Here is a 13536-nt window from a genome sequence, read left to right as displayed (position 1 = left end):
CGGCTTTTTCTGCTTATGTGGTGCTGAGGAATCGAACCCAGGGCCTCAGGCATGCAAGGCAAGCGCTCTACCACTGAGCCACCTTCCCAGCCCCCGTAAGACTTTTATCTCTAATTAAACACTTGTGGCTCAAGTGGTAGCACACTAGCCTTAAGCCAAAAAGCTCAAGGATATTTCCCAGGCCTTGAGCTCAAGTTCTAGGAGAGCAACTAAAAAAGAAAGAAAGAAAAAACTAAACAAAAACCCTCTGCTTGAGCAGTACTGACAGGGTGTGTGTGTGTGTGTGTGTGTGTGTGTGTGCGCGTGTGTGTGTGCGTGTGCGTGTGTGCGCGTGCGCGTGTGCATGTGTGCGCGCGCGCGCGCACGTACTGGGAGTTAGAAGGGATAAAATATTTTAGACTGTGGGTCGATCATGCCAAGAGTTCAGAAGTCCCTGATAAATCTTTCGTTGGAGCCCCTGGCTCTCCTCCTACCTGAGAACACTGCCCATAACTGAATCTCATTACTCTCTCCTCTGCCCTATGATGGCATTTTGGATATAAATCAAAGCATAAGTTCTTTTCAGATAGTGTTCCCAATCTTTTTGTGTGGGATGCCTTATTCAGTCATCCTCTGTTGGCATGACTTACTTGCTGATTAAGAAAATACAGAGGCCAAAAAGCACTTTTAAGTAAGCATTGGTCCGAAGAGCTTACCCCCGCCACCTACACAGTGTTCACAGCACACAGGGTTGGTAGACTCCTGAAAGTGCCTGGTTTAATTGGTTAATTTAGTATTGCTGTGCCCTTACGGTGTGGTGGTTTCTGTTTGCTTTCCCGCTCATTCCATCTCCCTTGTTCCAATTAGTGCAAACTACTGGTTCTGAGCTTTGTGTTATGAGTTGGGATTTAGTTGTTCATTTGTGTGTGTGTGTGTGTGTGTTGTTACTGAGGCTCGAAGTCAGGGCTCATGCTCTTGTTTGGCTTTTTCGGCTCAAGGTTGGTGCTCCACCACTTGGGCCACACCCCGTCTTGTTGTGTTTTGTTTTGTGCCATCCTGGAGCTTGAACTCAGGGCCTGGGCTCTGTCCCTGAGCTTTGTTGTTGTATGTTGTTGTTGTTCAAGGCTGGTGCTCTACTACCTGAGCCACAGCTCTACTTTTGGCTTGTTGGTACTTTACTGAAGAGTCTACTATCTAACAGACTTTCCTTCCAGGGTTGGCTATGAACCCTGATCTCAGACTTCAGCATCCTATCCTGGGTAGCTAGGATTACAGGTGTGGCACCTGTACCCAGATGCTTTATTATAACTCTATTAAACCCCATGATCCCAGGCTCCTTCAGACTGCTACTAAGAATTCTGAAGATAAGTGTGCAAAATTTGCATAGAAGCACCCTCCCCCCACCCTGCCTGGGTTTTGACAGAAAAGGTCCCAGGCTAGTCAGGACTGTAACCAGAAGTGAAAGGACTTGAAGCAGAACTAAAACTTCCCTGGGACTCCCGAAACCCTGAAGTCGCATGAACCCCAAGGTTTTGAAACCTTCCCCAAGGTTTTCATGTGAAGCTTTAAGTCCCTCAGGAGGGGCTGCTCACATTAAGAAATCAGTACATCGTTGTCTTTTGGAGAACTGGGCAAAAGGGAAGCCCAATGCTCTTTGCCGTAAGAGAGATCTGTTGGGGGCCACACAGATAGGAAAATTTTCAGCAAAGGACAAAGTTCCCAGCAATCCAGGGACTGCCTGAAGACACCAAGTCCTGCCACCTCAGCTTCTAGAGGACAGTTGTAACTGTTGGCCAACATTTTCTCTTCCCAATCTAGAATTAGAATGGTGCGTTAGCTAGCACACAGCCTGTCAGCAAGTACACAGACCTCAAATACTTTGAACTAGATTTCATGCTGCATCCTGTAGCACCTGTTTTCTAAATTGCCCATGTATTATGCTTACAAGGAACAAACTGTAACGTATTCTTCACTAATAGGAAAATAATTAACTTCTAGGAAAGTCTGTTGCTTCCTTGACACGTTTCAGAGGAGGTCATTTAGCTGCCTCCCTCCCAGCACTGGCTGTGAAGGAGGAGCCGGCCTAGACTCTGTCGATAGCAGCGGCTCCAGCTTCCAGCTGTGCTAACAAACTCAGCTTCCATGCCCCTAGGCTCACCACACAACACATGGAAGGGACACCTGCTTCCAAAGGTACAGCAATCCCAGGTTTCGTTCTTTAAATCATCTCTTGCATACTTATTTCTGTTAAGTCTTCCTTAACAAAACCTAGAACGTCTGATCGGTGATTAAGGTGCTCAGTTATTAGCAAGACAAAACTCAAGGCAATCTTCACTTGTAACATAGGCAACTGGAAGTCCAGGCTTTCAGATTTCCCCTACTCTTGTCCAATATCTATCAGCTTAGTGCACTCAGACTGATCAGGAACAGTATTAGTCTAACTTCCAGTCTATAAACATTCTCAATACTGAAACAAGCCATCTCTCTCTCCAAATCCTCTTTCTCCCCCCTCCCCTCCTTCCCTTCTGCATCCCCCTTCTCTGCTTTGCATCTGTAAAAGCCTTAACTAGTTACAACACAAATCATTTTAAAATCAGGAAAACCCCCAAGTGGCATCTAGGTCTTATTCCAGCAAGTCGTACACTATTTAATAGTTACCAGGTTTCTGGGTAGGTGATCCAGGCGGAGATGCATTGCTACTAGGAGACAAGTAGAGGTAGTTTTTGTTCACTCCTGTATCAAAGTCAAATGGAGACTGGTAGTCCTCGCTGAAGTCCAAGTCTCCACAGTCCATGCCAGGCAAAGGCAGGGCGCATGGCTTTGCCACCGCCCGCAAGGACTCTTCAGTCGCCTGCCCCTGGGACCACGTTCTCTTTGCAACCTGTACCCTCACTAAGAAATCACCCCAGGTTTGGAGGCCCCGCCCCAGCTTCCGGGTGGAGGGGGACGCAGGTGCAGTTTCCTCTAAGAGCTTCACATCCTATGGCAAGCAAGTCTTTCAATAAATGACAACCCAGAGCCCTCAGTTCACCACCTGTTGTTAATTTCAGTCAACAAGGAACAACCTTGGGCAGGGAGTGGCCCGTTCTTCAGTAAACAAAGGAGGGCCCGGCTCAGAGGGACAAATAGCTCAAGCTATCTGGCAAAATTACAGAAAAAACAAACAAAAAACTACCTGGTGTTTTTTTTCTTTAAACCAGTCAGCTGATCACAGCTACAGCAGCGGGGCAGACATAATCTTCTAGGACAAGGCAGGATTTGGGAGCAGTAATCTCCAGCAAATGCCATCTGGGTAATACTTTTTTCCACCCTGGATTACCATAGCTTGCTGAAACCTGAACTTCCTAGGTTAGCAACCAACTTTCTAAGCATAAATTGGTGGAAAAGAAAGCCACATTTTTCATCCTTACTCTGGAGAGGAGTCTATATTACTGTCATACAGTTTTCAATTCCATTTCTTTTCTCTTGTTTCTTTTTCTTTTTTGTGGGAGGATGCTGTCACAATTACATGAGACGAAAGAATCAGCTTTGAAGGCACATCTCCCATGTGTTCCAGCACCTTCTCTGTTTAACCAAGGCCAGGGCTCTGCAGGTTCCATTATAGCCCTGATTCTGCTGGCCTGGGCTCACCCTCTCACCTAGGGCCACGGCAGGCTTGCCAAAACACCCAGTTCTCTTCTTTGGCACAAGTCTCTCCCCACACAACCTTCTCACACTCACAATGACCCATGTCAGCACTTAAGGCCCCTGCTGGTTCAATATTGGGGGGTCATTCCTCTCCCACCCATACTATTGGTGGCCTATAACAAATACAAAGACAATGGCCCAGTTTTCAAATCCCTGGAGGGAAAAATTGATGGACTCTCCTGAAGTGGAGAGTCAAATGAAGAAATGTGAAATCATTATTAGAAAAGATCAGTGAACACCTACTGTATAAAATGTATGGGAATCAAAGTTGTATTCAAGTGAATACAAAATAAGTGAATCAACTTAAGATTCACTGTGTGTGTGTGTGTGCGCGCGCGTGTGCAAGCACACGCACATGCGTGCGCGCCAGAACTAGGGCTTAATCTCAGGATCAGGGTTTGAGCACTTTCCCATGGCTTTTTACACTCAAGGCTAATACTCTACCACTTGTGCCTTTTGCTGGCTAACTGGAAATAAGAGTCTCTCAGACTTTCCTGCCCTGGCTGGCTTTTGACTATGGTCCTCAGATCTGTTTCCTGTAGCTAGGATTACAGGCACTGAGTCACCAGGCAGGCCTGGATTACTTTTTTAACTAGTTTCATGCTGTGCTTTACTTATGGCATAATCTTCATCTTGTTTAAGGTTTTTTTTTTCTTCAGGCTAGGAAGGTGGCTCAGTGGTATGCCTTGCATGCCTGAGGCCCTGGGTTTGATTCCTCAGCACCACATGAGCAAAAAGAAAAATGGCGGAAATGGCACTGTGGCTCAAGTGGTTAGAGCACTAGCCTTGAGCTGAAGAGCTGAGGGACAGCGCCCAAGCCCAGAGTTCAGTCCCGACGACCAGACCGGTGTTTGAGATGGAACTCGGGGGGCTTCTGGCATGCTAAGCAGGTAGGTGCTCTACCACTTACAACAGCTCTTTGGTGTTTGTTTTGTTTTGTGGTACTAGTCATAAGGCTTGAACTCAGGGCTTGGGCACTATCCCTGAGCTTCTTTTGCTCAAAGCTAATTCTCTGCTATTTGAGCCATAGCACCACTTCTGGCATTATTATTATTATTATTATTATTATTGTAGTTTTGTTGGAAATTCAAGGCTCACAGACTTTCCTGCCTGGGCAGACTTCGAACTTCAATCCTCAGATCTCAGCATCCTGAATAGCTAGGATTGCAGGTGTGAGCCACCAGCACCTAGCAAGCTCTTTTGGTTTTTGAGACAAAGTCTCCCTGACTTAGCTGGCCTCAAACTCTCAAATCTCTTGACTCTATCTCCCAAATGGCAGGGTCTAAGTGTGTACCATCATACCCAGCAACTTTACAAACTTATGTACATTTTAGAAGTGTTTATTTTTTAATAATGACAAAAAATCAATCTGTATTTTTCCTCTTAAGGTAACTATATTTGGGTAACCATAAAGGTTCATTTTTTTAAGTTTAGAAATAAATGGTTTGGGGATGTAAAGGGTAAACAAAGGAGGAGGCTGCAATGCTTGATAAGAAATGTACTCATTATCTTGCCCATGTAATTGTAACCCCTCTGTACAGTATGTTCACAAAAAATTAAATTTAAAATTTTTTTTAAAAATTAATTTTTTTAAAATTTTATTTTATTTTATTTGTGAACATACTGTACAGAGGGGTTACAATTGCATGGGCAGGATAATGCGTACATTTCTTACCAAGCATTGCAGCCTCCTCCTTTGTTTACCCTTCCCAGCCTCCCCCCTCCCCCCCATCCCAATCCTTCTCCTTCCCCCCTCCCCCCCCCCCCCCCCCCCCCACCGACATTGTAAAGCTCGTTTTGGACATGACAACTTGTACTTCTCATTGTTGCATCAGATCCACCTGTATCCTTAAACAACTGGTTTTTCCCCATCTCCTCCACAAGTTATACTGACATCAAATATAGTGAAAGCAGGGGTTATACTATGGGGGAGGGACATACAAAGCAACAAAGAGATAATCTTATAAATGCGTTAGAAACACATGTATGAAAGAAAAAACATTAAAATACATATCTAAGGGTTCATTTTCCTGACATCACATTATCTGACCTTTTCCGCTTGACTCGTACATATACTAGATATTGCAAATAAGGGAAACCATGGGACCTATGTTTCTTTTAAAAAAATTAAATTTTTTTTAAAAAATTAAAAAAATTTTTAAAAAAATTAAAAAAAGAAATAAATGGTTTCTTTTTGTTGTTGCTGTTATTTGAAAAACATGAATGGTTGGTTGGGTTCCTGAAATCCATGATATCGATTGTTTGGGGGGAGAGGGGATTTCATGGTTCATGGGGTCGTTAGCTTTGGCTACATCCCATATTTGGCCACTCAGTACTAGAAGAACAACCATTTCTCTACCACCTTACTGGTTCTTCTAAAGCCACAGATATTAGAAGGTCATTAACCCTGACAGATACGCCGCAAGCCACAAACCACCTCAAAGTCACCAGCTCAACCCCACACCCTCTCCACCGCCAGCAACAGCTCACAGATTTGAGGTGTCACCTGCCTGTACCCCTGCTCTCACTCTGTTATCTCTATCCTGCAGAAGACTGGCTTAGAAGCCCACATAGAATGAAAAAGCCAAAAGTCCTATCTAAAAATTTAATGTTCTTCCTGCTTAGATCCCAGGACTGTCAACTCAAATCCCAGCTTTGGAGCCAGTTCTTGTCTGCATACCCAGTCAGACCGGAGGCTAGACAGTGGGAAAAGTGAAAACAGACAGCCAGGTGTGGGAAAAGCATGGGTGGGTTCATGGAATGGAGGGAATTCAGCTGATTCAAAACTTACCAAAGTAGGAGGTTGAAAGAAATTAAAATTGGAAATGTAGCTTGGGAAGAGACCATTAAAGACTTCAAGTGGCAAACTTGGACACCTAAATACATAATGCAGGAAGGAAAAAGAGGATGAAGACGGGAGAGGGGAGAGTCAGGAGAAGCAATATAAAAGTAAATTGAGGAGCTGGGAAGGTGGCTCAGTGGTAGAGCGCTTGCCTTGCATGCATGAGGCTCTGGATTCAGCACCACAGAAACAGAAAAAGCCAGAGGTGTCGCTGTGCCTCAAGTGGTTGAGCACTAGCCTTTAGCTGAAGAGCTGAGGGACAGCACCCAAGCCCAGAGTTCAGGCCCCACGACCAACCAAAAAAAAAAAGTAAGTTGAGCCCAGCACCAGTGGTTCATGTCTATAATTCTAGATGCTCCTAGAAACTGAGACCTAAGAATCCCAATTGGAAGCAAGCCTGAGCAGAAAACTTATCTCTGATTAACTGCCAAAAAGACAAAAGTGAGCTGTGGCTCAAGTGGTAAAGTGCTAGCCTTGAGCAAAAATGCTCAGGGACAGCACCCAGACCCTGAGTTTGAGCCCCAGGACCAACACACACACACACACACACACACACACACACACAAATTGAGCTAGACACTACTGGCTCATACCTGTAATCCTAGCTACTAGGGAGCCTAAGATCTGAGGATCCAGCCAGCCTGGGCAGAAAACTCCGAAGGACTAATATCCAATTAACCACCAAAAAGCTAGAAATGGAGCTGTAGCTCAAATGGTAGAATGCCAGCCTTGAGTGAGAAAGCTAAAGGAAAATGCCTTAGCCTTTAGTTCAAGCCCCAGTACCATCATATATATACATGTATATGTATATATATGTATGTAAATTGTTGAGGATGAGTGGAAGAGTACTTGCCTAGCATGCAAGTCAGGCCTCACATTCCAAGGCCAATATATACATACAAGCATACAGACATGCATATATACATACATACATTACAGTTAAGGATTTGTTTAAATAGTAAACAAAGCTGCCGCCTGTAATCCTAGCTACTCAGGAGGCTGAGATCTAAGGATCACAGTTCAAAGCCAGCCCGAGCAAGAAATTCCGTGAAACTCTAATCTCCAATAAACCACTAAAAAACCAGAAGTGATACTGTAGCTCAAGTGACAGAGCTCTAGCCTTGAGCTGAAGAGCTAAGGGACAGCGCTCAGGCCCAGAGTTCAAGCCCCAGGACCGACAAAAAAAACAAAACAAACAAAAAAACCAAAGCTGGCTCCAGAACTAGCTCACAGATGCATTGTAGATGGACAGTGGCTAAAGGAGAGGATTGCTCAGAATGAGGATCCTAGATGATCCAGGAAGGAAGAAAGGGAGCCTCTGCACCTATTTCCTGGTTGTTAGTTGGCCCTAGGAAACCCCAGTAAAGAGTTGGTTCTGTGCTACTTGATGCTTACCACGAGGCCATGTTGAAAGGGGTGGATTGATCAAGATACATTGTATTCATAAACTACTTTGTTAAATAAGACAACTATTTAAAGATAATTTTTAAATTGTCAAAAAAAACCACTTCCAGTAAACAACCTAACGCTTCTATCTCTTTAAGTCTTACATCCTGAGTTTTACTGTCCTGGTGTCACAAGATCATACCCAAGAGCTATGCAAAGAGAACAGTTCACCCACAGACATCCACCCAACTGTCCCTGACCACATCTACTCAGTCCTGCCTGCAGTGTTTCCCTAGAGACCTGGCTGACAGTGGGCATCAGTTGTCTTGGATGTTTAATAACTTTTCCTTGAGGAACTCCAGACCCCTTGTCCCATGGGTAGGGACAATTTTTGTCCCCACCCCATTGCCCTGTTTCCTAGTCTTAGGTGTGGGCCTGTGCTTCCTATATTACCCATAAAGACCTATCCCCTTGTTCAGAGAGTCTGGCCTCAGGCTAGACATCTGGCAGAACCAGCCCCAGTCAGTGGCCTTCCCTGATATTTACTCTATGAGTAATGGAAGAAAGTGGCCTGTCCATACCCTGAGTTGTCAGGTGCTGGCTACCCATGCCAACAGGCAAGAGAACAGGTCAGGACTGGAACAGGACCGGGAGAACCAGTGGGGGACAGAGGAGTGGCATCGAGGCCCTGCACCCAGCTACCCTAGAGGGCCTTACCATAACTAAGGAAGGTCTGTTCCTCTTGGTCAAGTCAACAGAAAGAATCCTCAAGTATCTATTTCCCAACTTCATTTTCTGCTATTACCCAACCGTGTTCTAGCCAAACTTGACTTTCCTGATTCTGTTTTCAGTTTAATTATTGTTTGTTTAGCAGTAATGGTGATCAAACTCAAGGCTTCACACATATTTGGCAAGCACTCTACCACTGGGCTACATCGTTAGTCCTTGGGGTTTTGTTGTTGTTGGTTTTCTGTTTGGTTTGTTGCTCTTTGGGAGTACAGGGGTTTGAACTCATAGTCTTGCACTATCTATGCAGAAGCTGTACTGCTTGAGCTTTAGTTATGTTCCAGGTAGTGTCTTGAGGTTTTCGTTGTTTTTGCTTCATTTTGGCCTAGGGTCAGCCTCAGCTCTAGATCCCTACCTCTGACTTCCCATACAGCTGGGACCATGAATGCCACCATACATGGTTTACTGATTGAGAAGAGATCAATAACCTTTGGTTCAGCTAGCCTCAAAACCACTATCCTCCTGATCTCTGCCTCCTAAGTAACTGGGATTATAAGTGTAAACCACTATGTCAAGTAGCCCTTGGTTGAGACAAGGTCTGGCTGTTTCTCAAGCTGGCTCCAACACTTGCTTCTCTTGCCTCTGCTTTTAAATACTAGGACTTTAGATATGAATCACTTTGCCTTGAAAATGTTCTGTTTCTTGAGCTTATCCTAGAATTTTTTTCTAGACTTTCTCTCTCTCTCTCTCTCTCTCTCTCTCTCTCTCTGTATTATTGTTATTATTTTATTTTGCCAATCCTGAGGCTTGAATTCTAGACTTGGCCACTGTCCTTGAAATTTTTTTTTTTTTGGCTCAAGGCTAATGTTCTACCACTTAAGCCACAGTGCCACTTGTGGCTTTTCCTGAGTAGTTTACTGGAAGGAAGAGTTTCATGGACTTTCCTGCCAGGCTGGATTCAAACAGGGATCCTCAAACCTCAGCCTCCTGAGGATTACAGGTGTGAGCCACTGATGCCCAGTCTCCTTGCATGGGCGCTCTCTCTCTCTCTCTCTCTCTCCATATATATATATATATATATATATATATATGTGCACACACATATGCACACTTTTATGGGTTTTTTTTGTCGGTTGTGGTGCTTGAACTCTGGGCCTGGGCACTATCCCTAAGCTCTTCAGCTCAATGCTAGCGCTCTACCACTTGAGCCACAAAGCCACTTCCAGTTTCTGGTGGTTACTGGAGATTAGTCTCATGGACTTTCCTGCCTGAGCTGGCTTTGAACCTCGATCCTCAGATCTCAGCCTCCTGAGTAGCTAGGATTACAGGCATGAGTCACTGGTGCCTGGCTTCCTCTATATTTTTAATTGTGAAATTCCTATTAATGAGTTACATATGAATAGTTTATGTGCAAGAAATGTTCACTTCAGAGGCTACTTGAAGTGAAAAAAGGAAGCAATACAAATACATATTCAGTGAACAATTTAAATGCTGACAAGTGTTCATATATAGAAAAATATGTCGTTATTAATATAACAATATGGAAATATATATTTCACATGAAGAGATAATCTTGGCATATTCAGTAATAAAGAGAGAGCAACCAAAGGAAAACAGAGAAATCTGTTCCACAACTCCAACCAACTGCTCATGCACTGAAGAGCCAGCAGGGGGCACTCAAAGGTAGCGCAGAGGTTGGCAGGTACAGGCAGGAAAGTGGACATTACTGAGCATAATATAACTGGTTATGGAGTGGGTACAAATAACTATAAAGCAAATTAAGTTTCTGTCTGTATATGAATAGAATGCTCACATAATATCACAATAGATGTTCTCCAAATATGAAAGCTAGTAGGGGAGAGTCTTATTGAAAGCTGTATGATACACAACTTACACAACAGGCCCTTGAAGAGCATCTCAGAGTCAAGCAGCTTGCCCATCAGGAAAGTCAGGCCTCAGGTGTGCAGTTAATTCAGCTCTTAAAAGGGGGAGAAAGGGACTGCAATCTTCTAATAGCACTGACTTCTACAAAAACCAAGAAAGGCCGTGAAAATGTAAAGATGACTAAATTATTTGCCAACGAAATATGGCATTTGTTCTCTCGAACAGGTCCTATAATGAGTGGAACAAAATTAATTTTACAAAGGACATTATTGAAAAGGTGTAGAAACTGGGAATAGAACATGGCCATAGTGGCACATGCCTGAAATCCCTTCATTTAGGAGACAGAAGGATCACAAGGCCAGCGTCAGCTATATAGCAAGGCCCTATCTCATAAAATCAAGGGCTGGGGAAATAACCCAGTGGTGAGAGGAAGGTCTTGCCCTTACACACAAGGGCTGGATTCAGTACTTAGCCCCCAAAGGAAAAAAAAATAAAGTAGAACTACAAATGAGATAAGATATCCATTTCAAATTTACTGATATTGACAACTATACTGTAGCTATATAACAACTATATTGTCACTTAGGGGCAAAGGACTCTAGTGCATGCAGCCCATCTTCAGAAAACAACTGTGTGCATGTATGCACAAAGAAAGTGCTGAGGCAGACAAGCAGCATTTCCAGGGGGTCCGTGTGAATAGAGAACGCAGGGGTATGCTTTGCTGTTTAAGAATGGCATCAAGGGGCTGGAAAGGTGGCTCAGTGGCAGAGTGGCTTGCCTTGCATGCATGAGGCCCTGGGTTCGATTTCTCGTAACACAAAAGCAGAAAAAGCCCAAAGTGGAGCTATGGCTCAAGTGGTAGAGCACTAGCCTTGAGCTGAAGAGCTGAGGGACAGCGCCCAGGCCCAGAGTTCGGGCGGGGGGGCAGTGATATACAGAAGGGTGGAGTTCAGGCAGCACAGTAGAAGTAGCTCTCAAGAAGGCTCAACTCAGGCTGGCTTTCAACTCCCACACTGAATATAGCTAGAGTAAATCATGTTGACTTTTGTTTAAAAATGTATGGCAGGGCTGGGAATGTGGCTTAGTGCTAGAGTGCTTGCCTTGCATGCATGAAGCCCTGGTTGGATTCCTCAGTACCACATAAACAGAAAAAGCTGGGAGTGGCACTGTGGCTCAAGTGGATGCCAGCCATGAGCAAAAGAAGCTCAGAGACAGTGGCCAGGCCCTGAGTTCAAGCCCCAAGACTGGAAAAAAAAAAAGTATGGCAAAGCAGGGTACAAGTGGCTCATGGTTTTAATCCTAGCTACTCAGGAGGCTGAGATCTGAGGATCCCAGTGCAGAAGTCTATGAGATACTTATCTACAATTAACCAGCAAATAGCCAGAGGTAGAGCTTTGGCTCAAGTGGTAGAGTGCTAGCCTTGAGCAAAAAAGCACAGGAACAATACCTAGGCTCTGAGTTTAAGCCCCAAGACTGGCAGTACCCCGCTGGTAGCCCACGCCTGTAATCCAAGCTACTCAGGAGGCTGAGATCTGAGGATCATGGATCAAAGCCAGCCCAGGCAGGAAAGTCTGTGAGACTCTTATCTCCAATAAAGTACTCAGAAAAGGCTGGAAGTAGCACTGTGGCTGAAGTGGTAGAGTGTTAGCCAAAGAAGCTTAGGGACAGAGCCCAGGCTCATAGTTCAAGCCCTAGGACAGGCAAAAAAAAAAAAAGGTATAGCAGCCTTAAGACTTGAAACTTTACATTAGAAATTTAGGAAATACTCCCTAATAAGAATTCCATTATTCTACCACCTCCCCCTTTTCCCATGATGAAGAAAGTCCTTTGGTAGTACAGAAAACCAGAAGTGAAGCTGTGGCTCAAAGTGATAGAGTGCTAGCCTTGAGCAAAAAAACCTCAGGGACAGTACCCAGGCCCTGAGTTCAAACCCCACAAGTGATTTTTTTTTAATTTTTTAAATGAATGTGCCAGGCACTGGTGGCTTAAGCCTGTAATTCTAGCTACTCAGAAGGCTGAGATCCAAGGATCATGGTTCAAAGCTGGTAAGACTCATCTCCGATTAACCACCAGAAAATCAGAATTGGAGCTGTGGCTCAAAATAGTAGTGTTAGGCAGCCTTGTATGAAAAAAACTCTGGCACAACACCCAGGCCCTGAGTTCAGGCTCCATAATGCCTCCTCCCTACCACCCCAAAAAAGAAAGTGAACATGACCCAGCAAGTACCATTCCCTCCCTCAACTCATCTCCAAACACATTTTCTGATTACGTTCTGGCTTGGGAAGCCAAGGCCTGTTAAGAAGTGTTGGAATGCTTGTGTTCTTTGTCATGGCGAGTCAGAGTGGCTCCAAGATGCACAAGGTGTCACTGCTAATTCTGTCATTTTAGAATGTGATCACTACCCAATCAAAACGGTCTCATGATCTCAACAGAAGATCATAGAAAGACAAAATGTTTGCTATATGCCTGGTTAAGTGTAATACTGGAAAGTAAAAAAAAAAAAAAAACACCTGTTTTTTATTTTATGAATAATCTAATTTCACATTTGCTGGTCACTCTTCATGCTGATGAGTAGATTGATTACTGACTCAGGTGCAAGTTCTTCAATCAGGGTGTGTCCAGCTCTCAGGTGGCCAGGGACCACCAGGACCTCAACTCTACTAAGAAGGTAGGAGCAGGGCCTCAGATCAGATTCTGCCTCTCACACCAGTTGGCTGACCTGTGATACTGCAGACCCAGCTTTTAGCTAACCCTGCGAAATTTGTCTGAAGATGAGCACTTGAGCCAACTCCACAGTCGTGTGTCACGTGACCATGAGGCCACACTGAGCAAGGTGTCACTTGGTGGTTTTTCTCTGTGTGAACACCAGGTGTTCACACAAACTAAGGAAGCGATGACCTCACTAGCTGATAAGAGTGTGGAATCACTACCTTGGATGAAGGCCTATTGCTGTGTCAGGCTTCTGTGGCTGTGACAAGATCTCAGGCACTCCACTTTAAAGGAAGAAGGCTCATGATTTCAGAGGTCTCAGG

General features: G+C 44.4%; 1 protein-coding gene across 3 annotated transcripts in view; it reads right to left on the bottom strand.

Annotated features, from left to right (window-relative positions):
• The window catches only part of Tpd52 (tumor protein D52), an 84594-nt gene that overhangs the window by 30135 nt on the left and 40923 nt on the right, over positions 1-13536 (bottom strand). The window contains exon 1 of one of the 3 annotated variants that reach the window (XM_013012501.1): positions 2638-2961. The exons of 1 other annotated variant lie outside the window; for it this stretch is intronic. In XM_013012501.1, coding sequence (XP_012867955.1) covers positions 2638-2773 — 136 coding nt within the window. In that variant the 5' untranslated portion in view covers positions 2774-2961. Of the gene's footprint in view, positions 1-2637; positions 2962-13536 lie in introns of those variants that run through there. One more of the 3 variants, XM_013012500.1, reaches the window with a different exon arrangement.

The sequence above is a fragment of the Dipodomys ordii genome, unplaced genomic scaffold, assembly GCF_000151885.1.
Source record: "Dipodomys ordii isolate 6190 unplaced genomic scaffold, Dord_2.0 Scaffold17, whole genome shotgun sequence".
NCBI classification, from domain to species: Eukaryota; Metazoa; Chordata; class Mammalia; order Rodentia; family Heteromyidae; genus Dipodomys; species Dipodomys ordii.
This window is presented reverse-complemented; position numbering and strand designations above follow the sequence as displayed.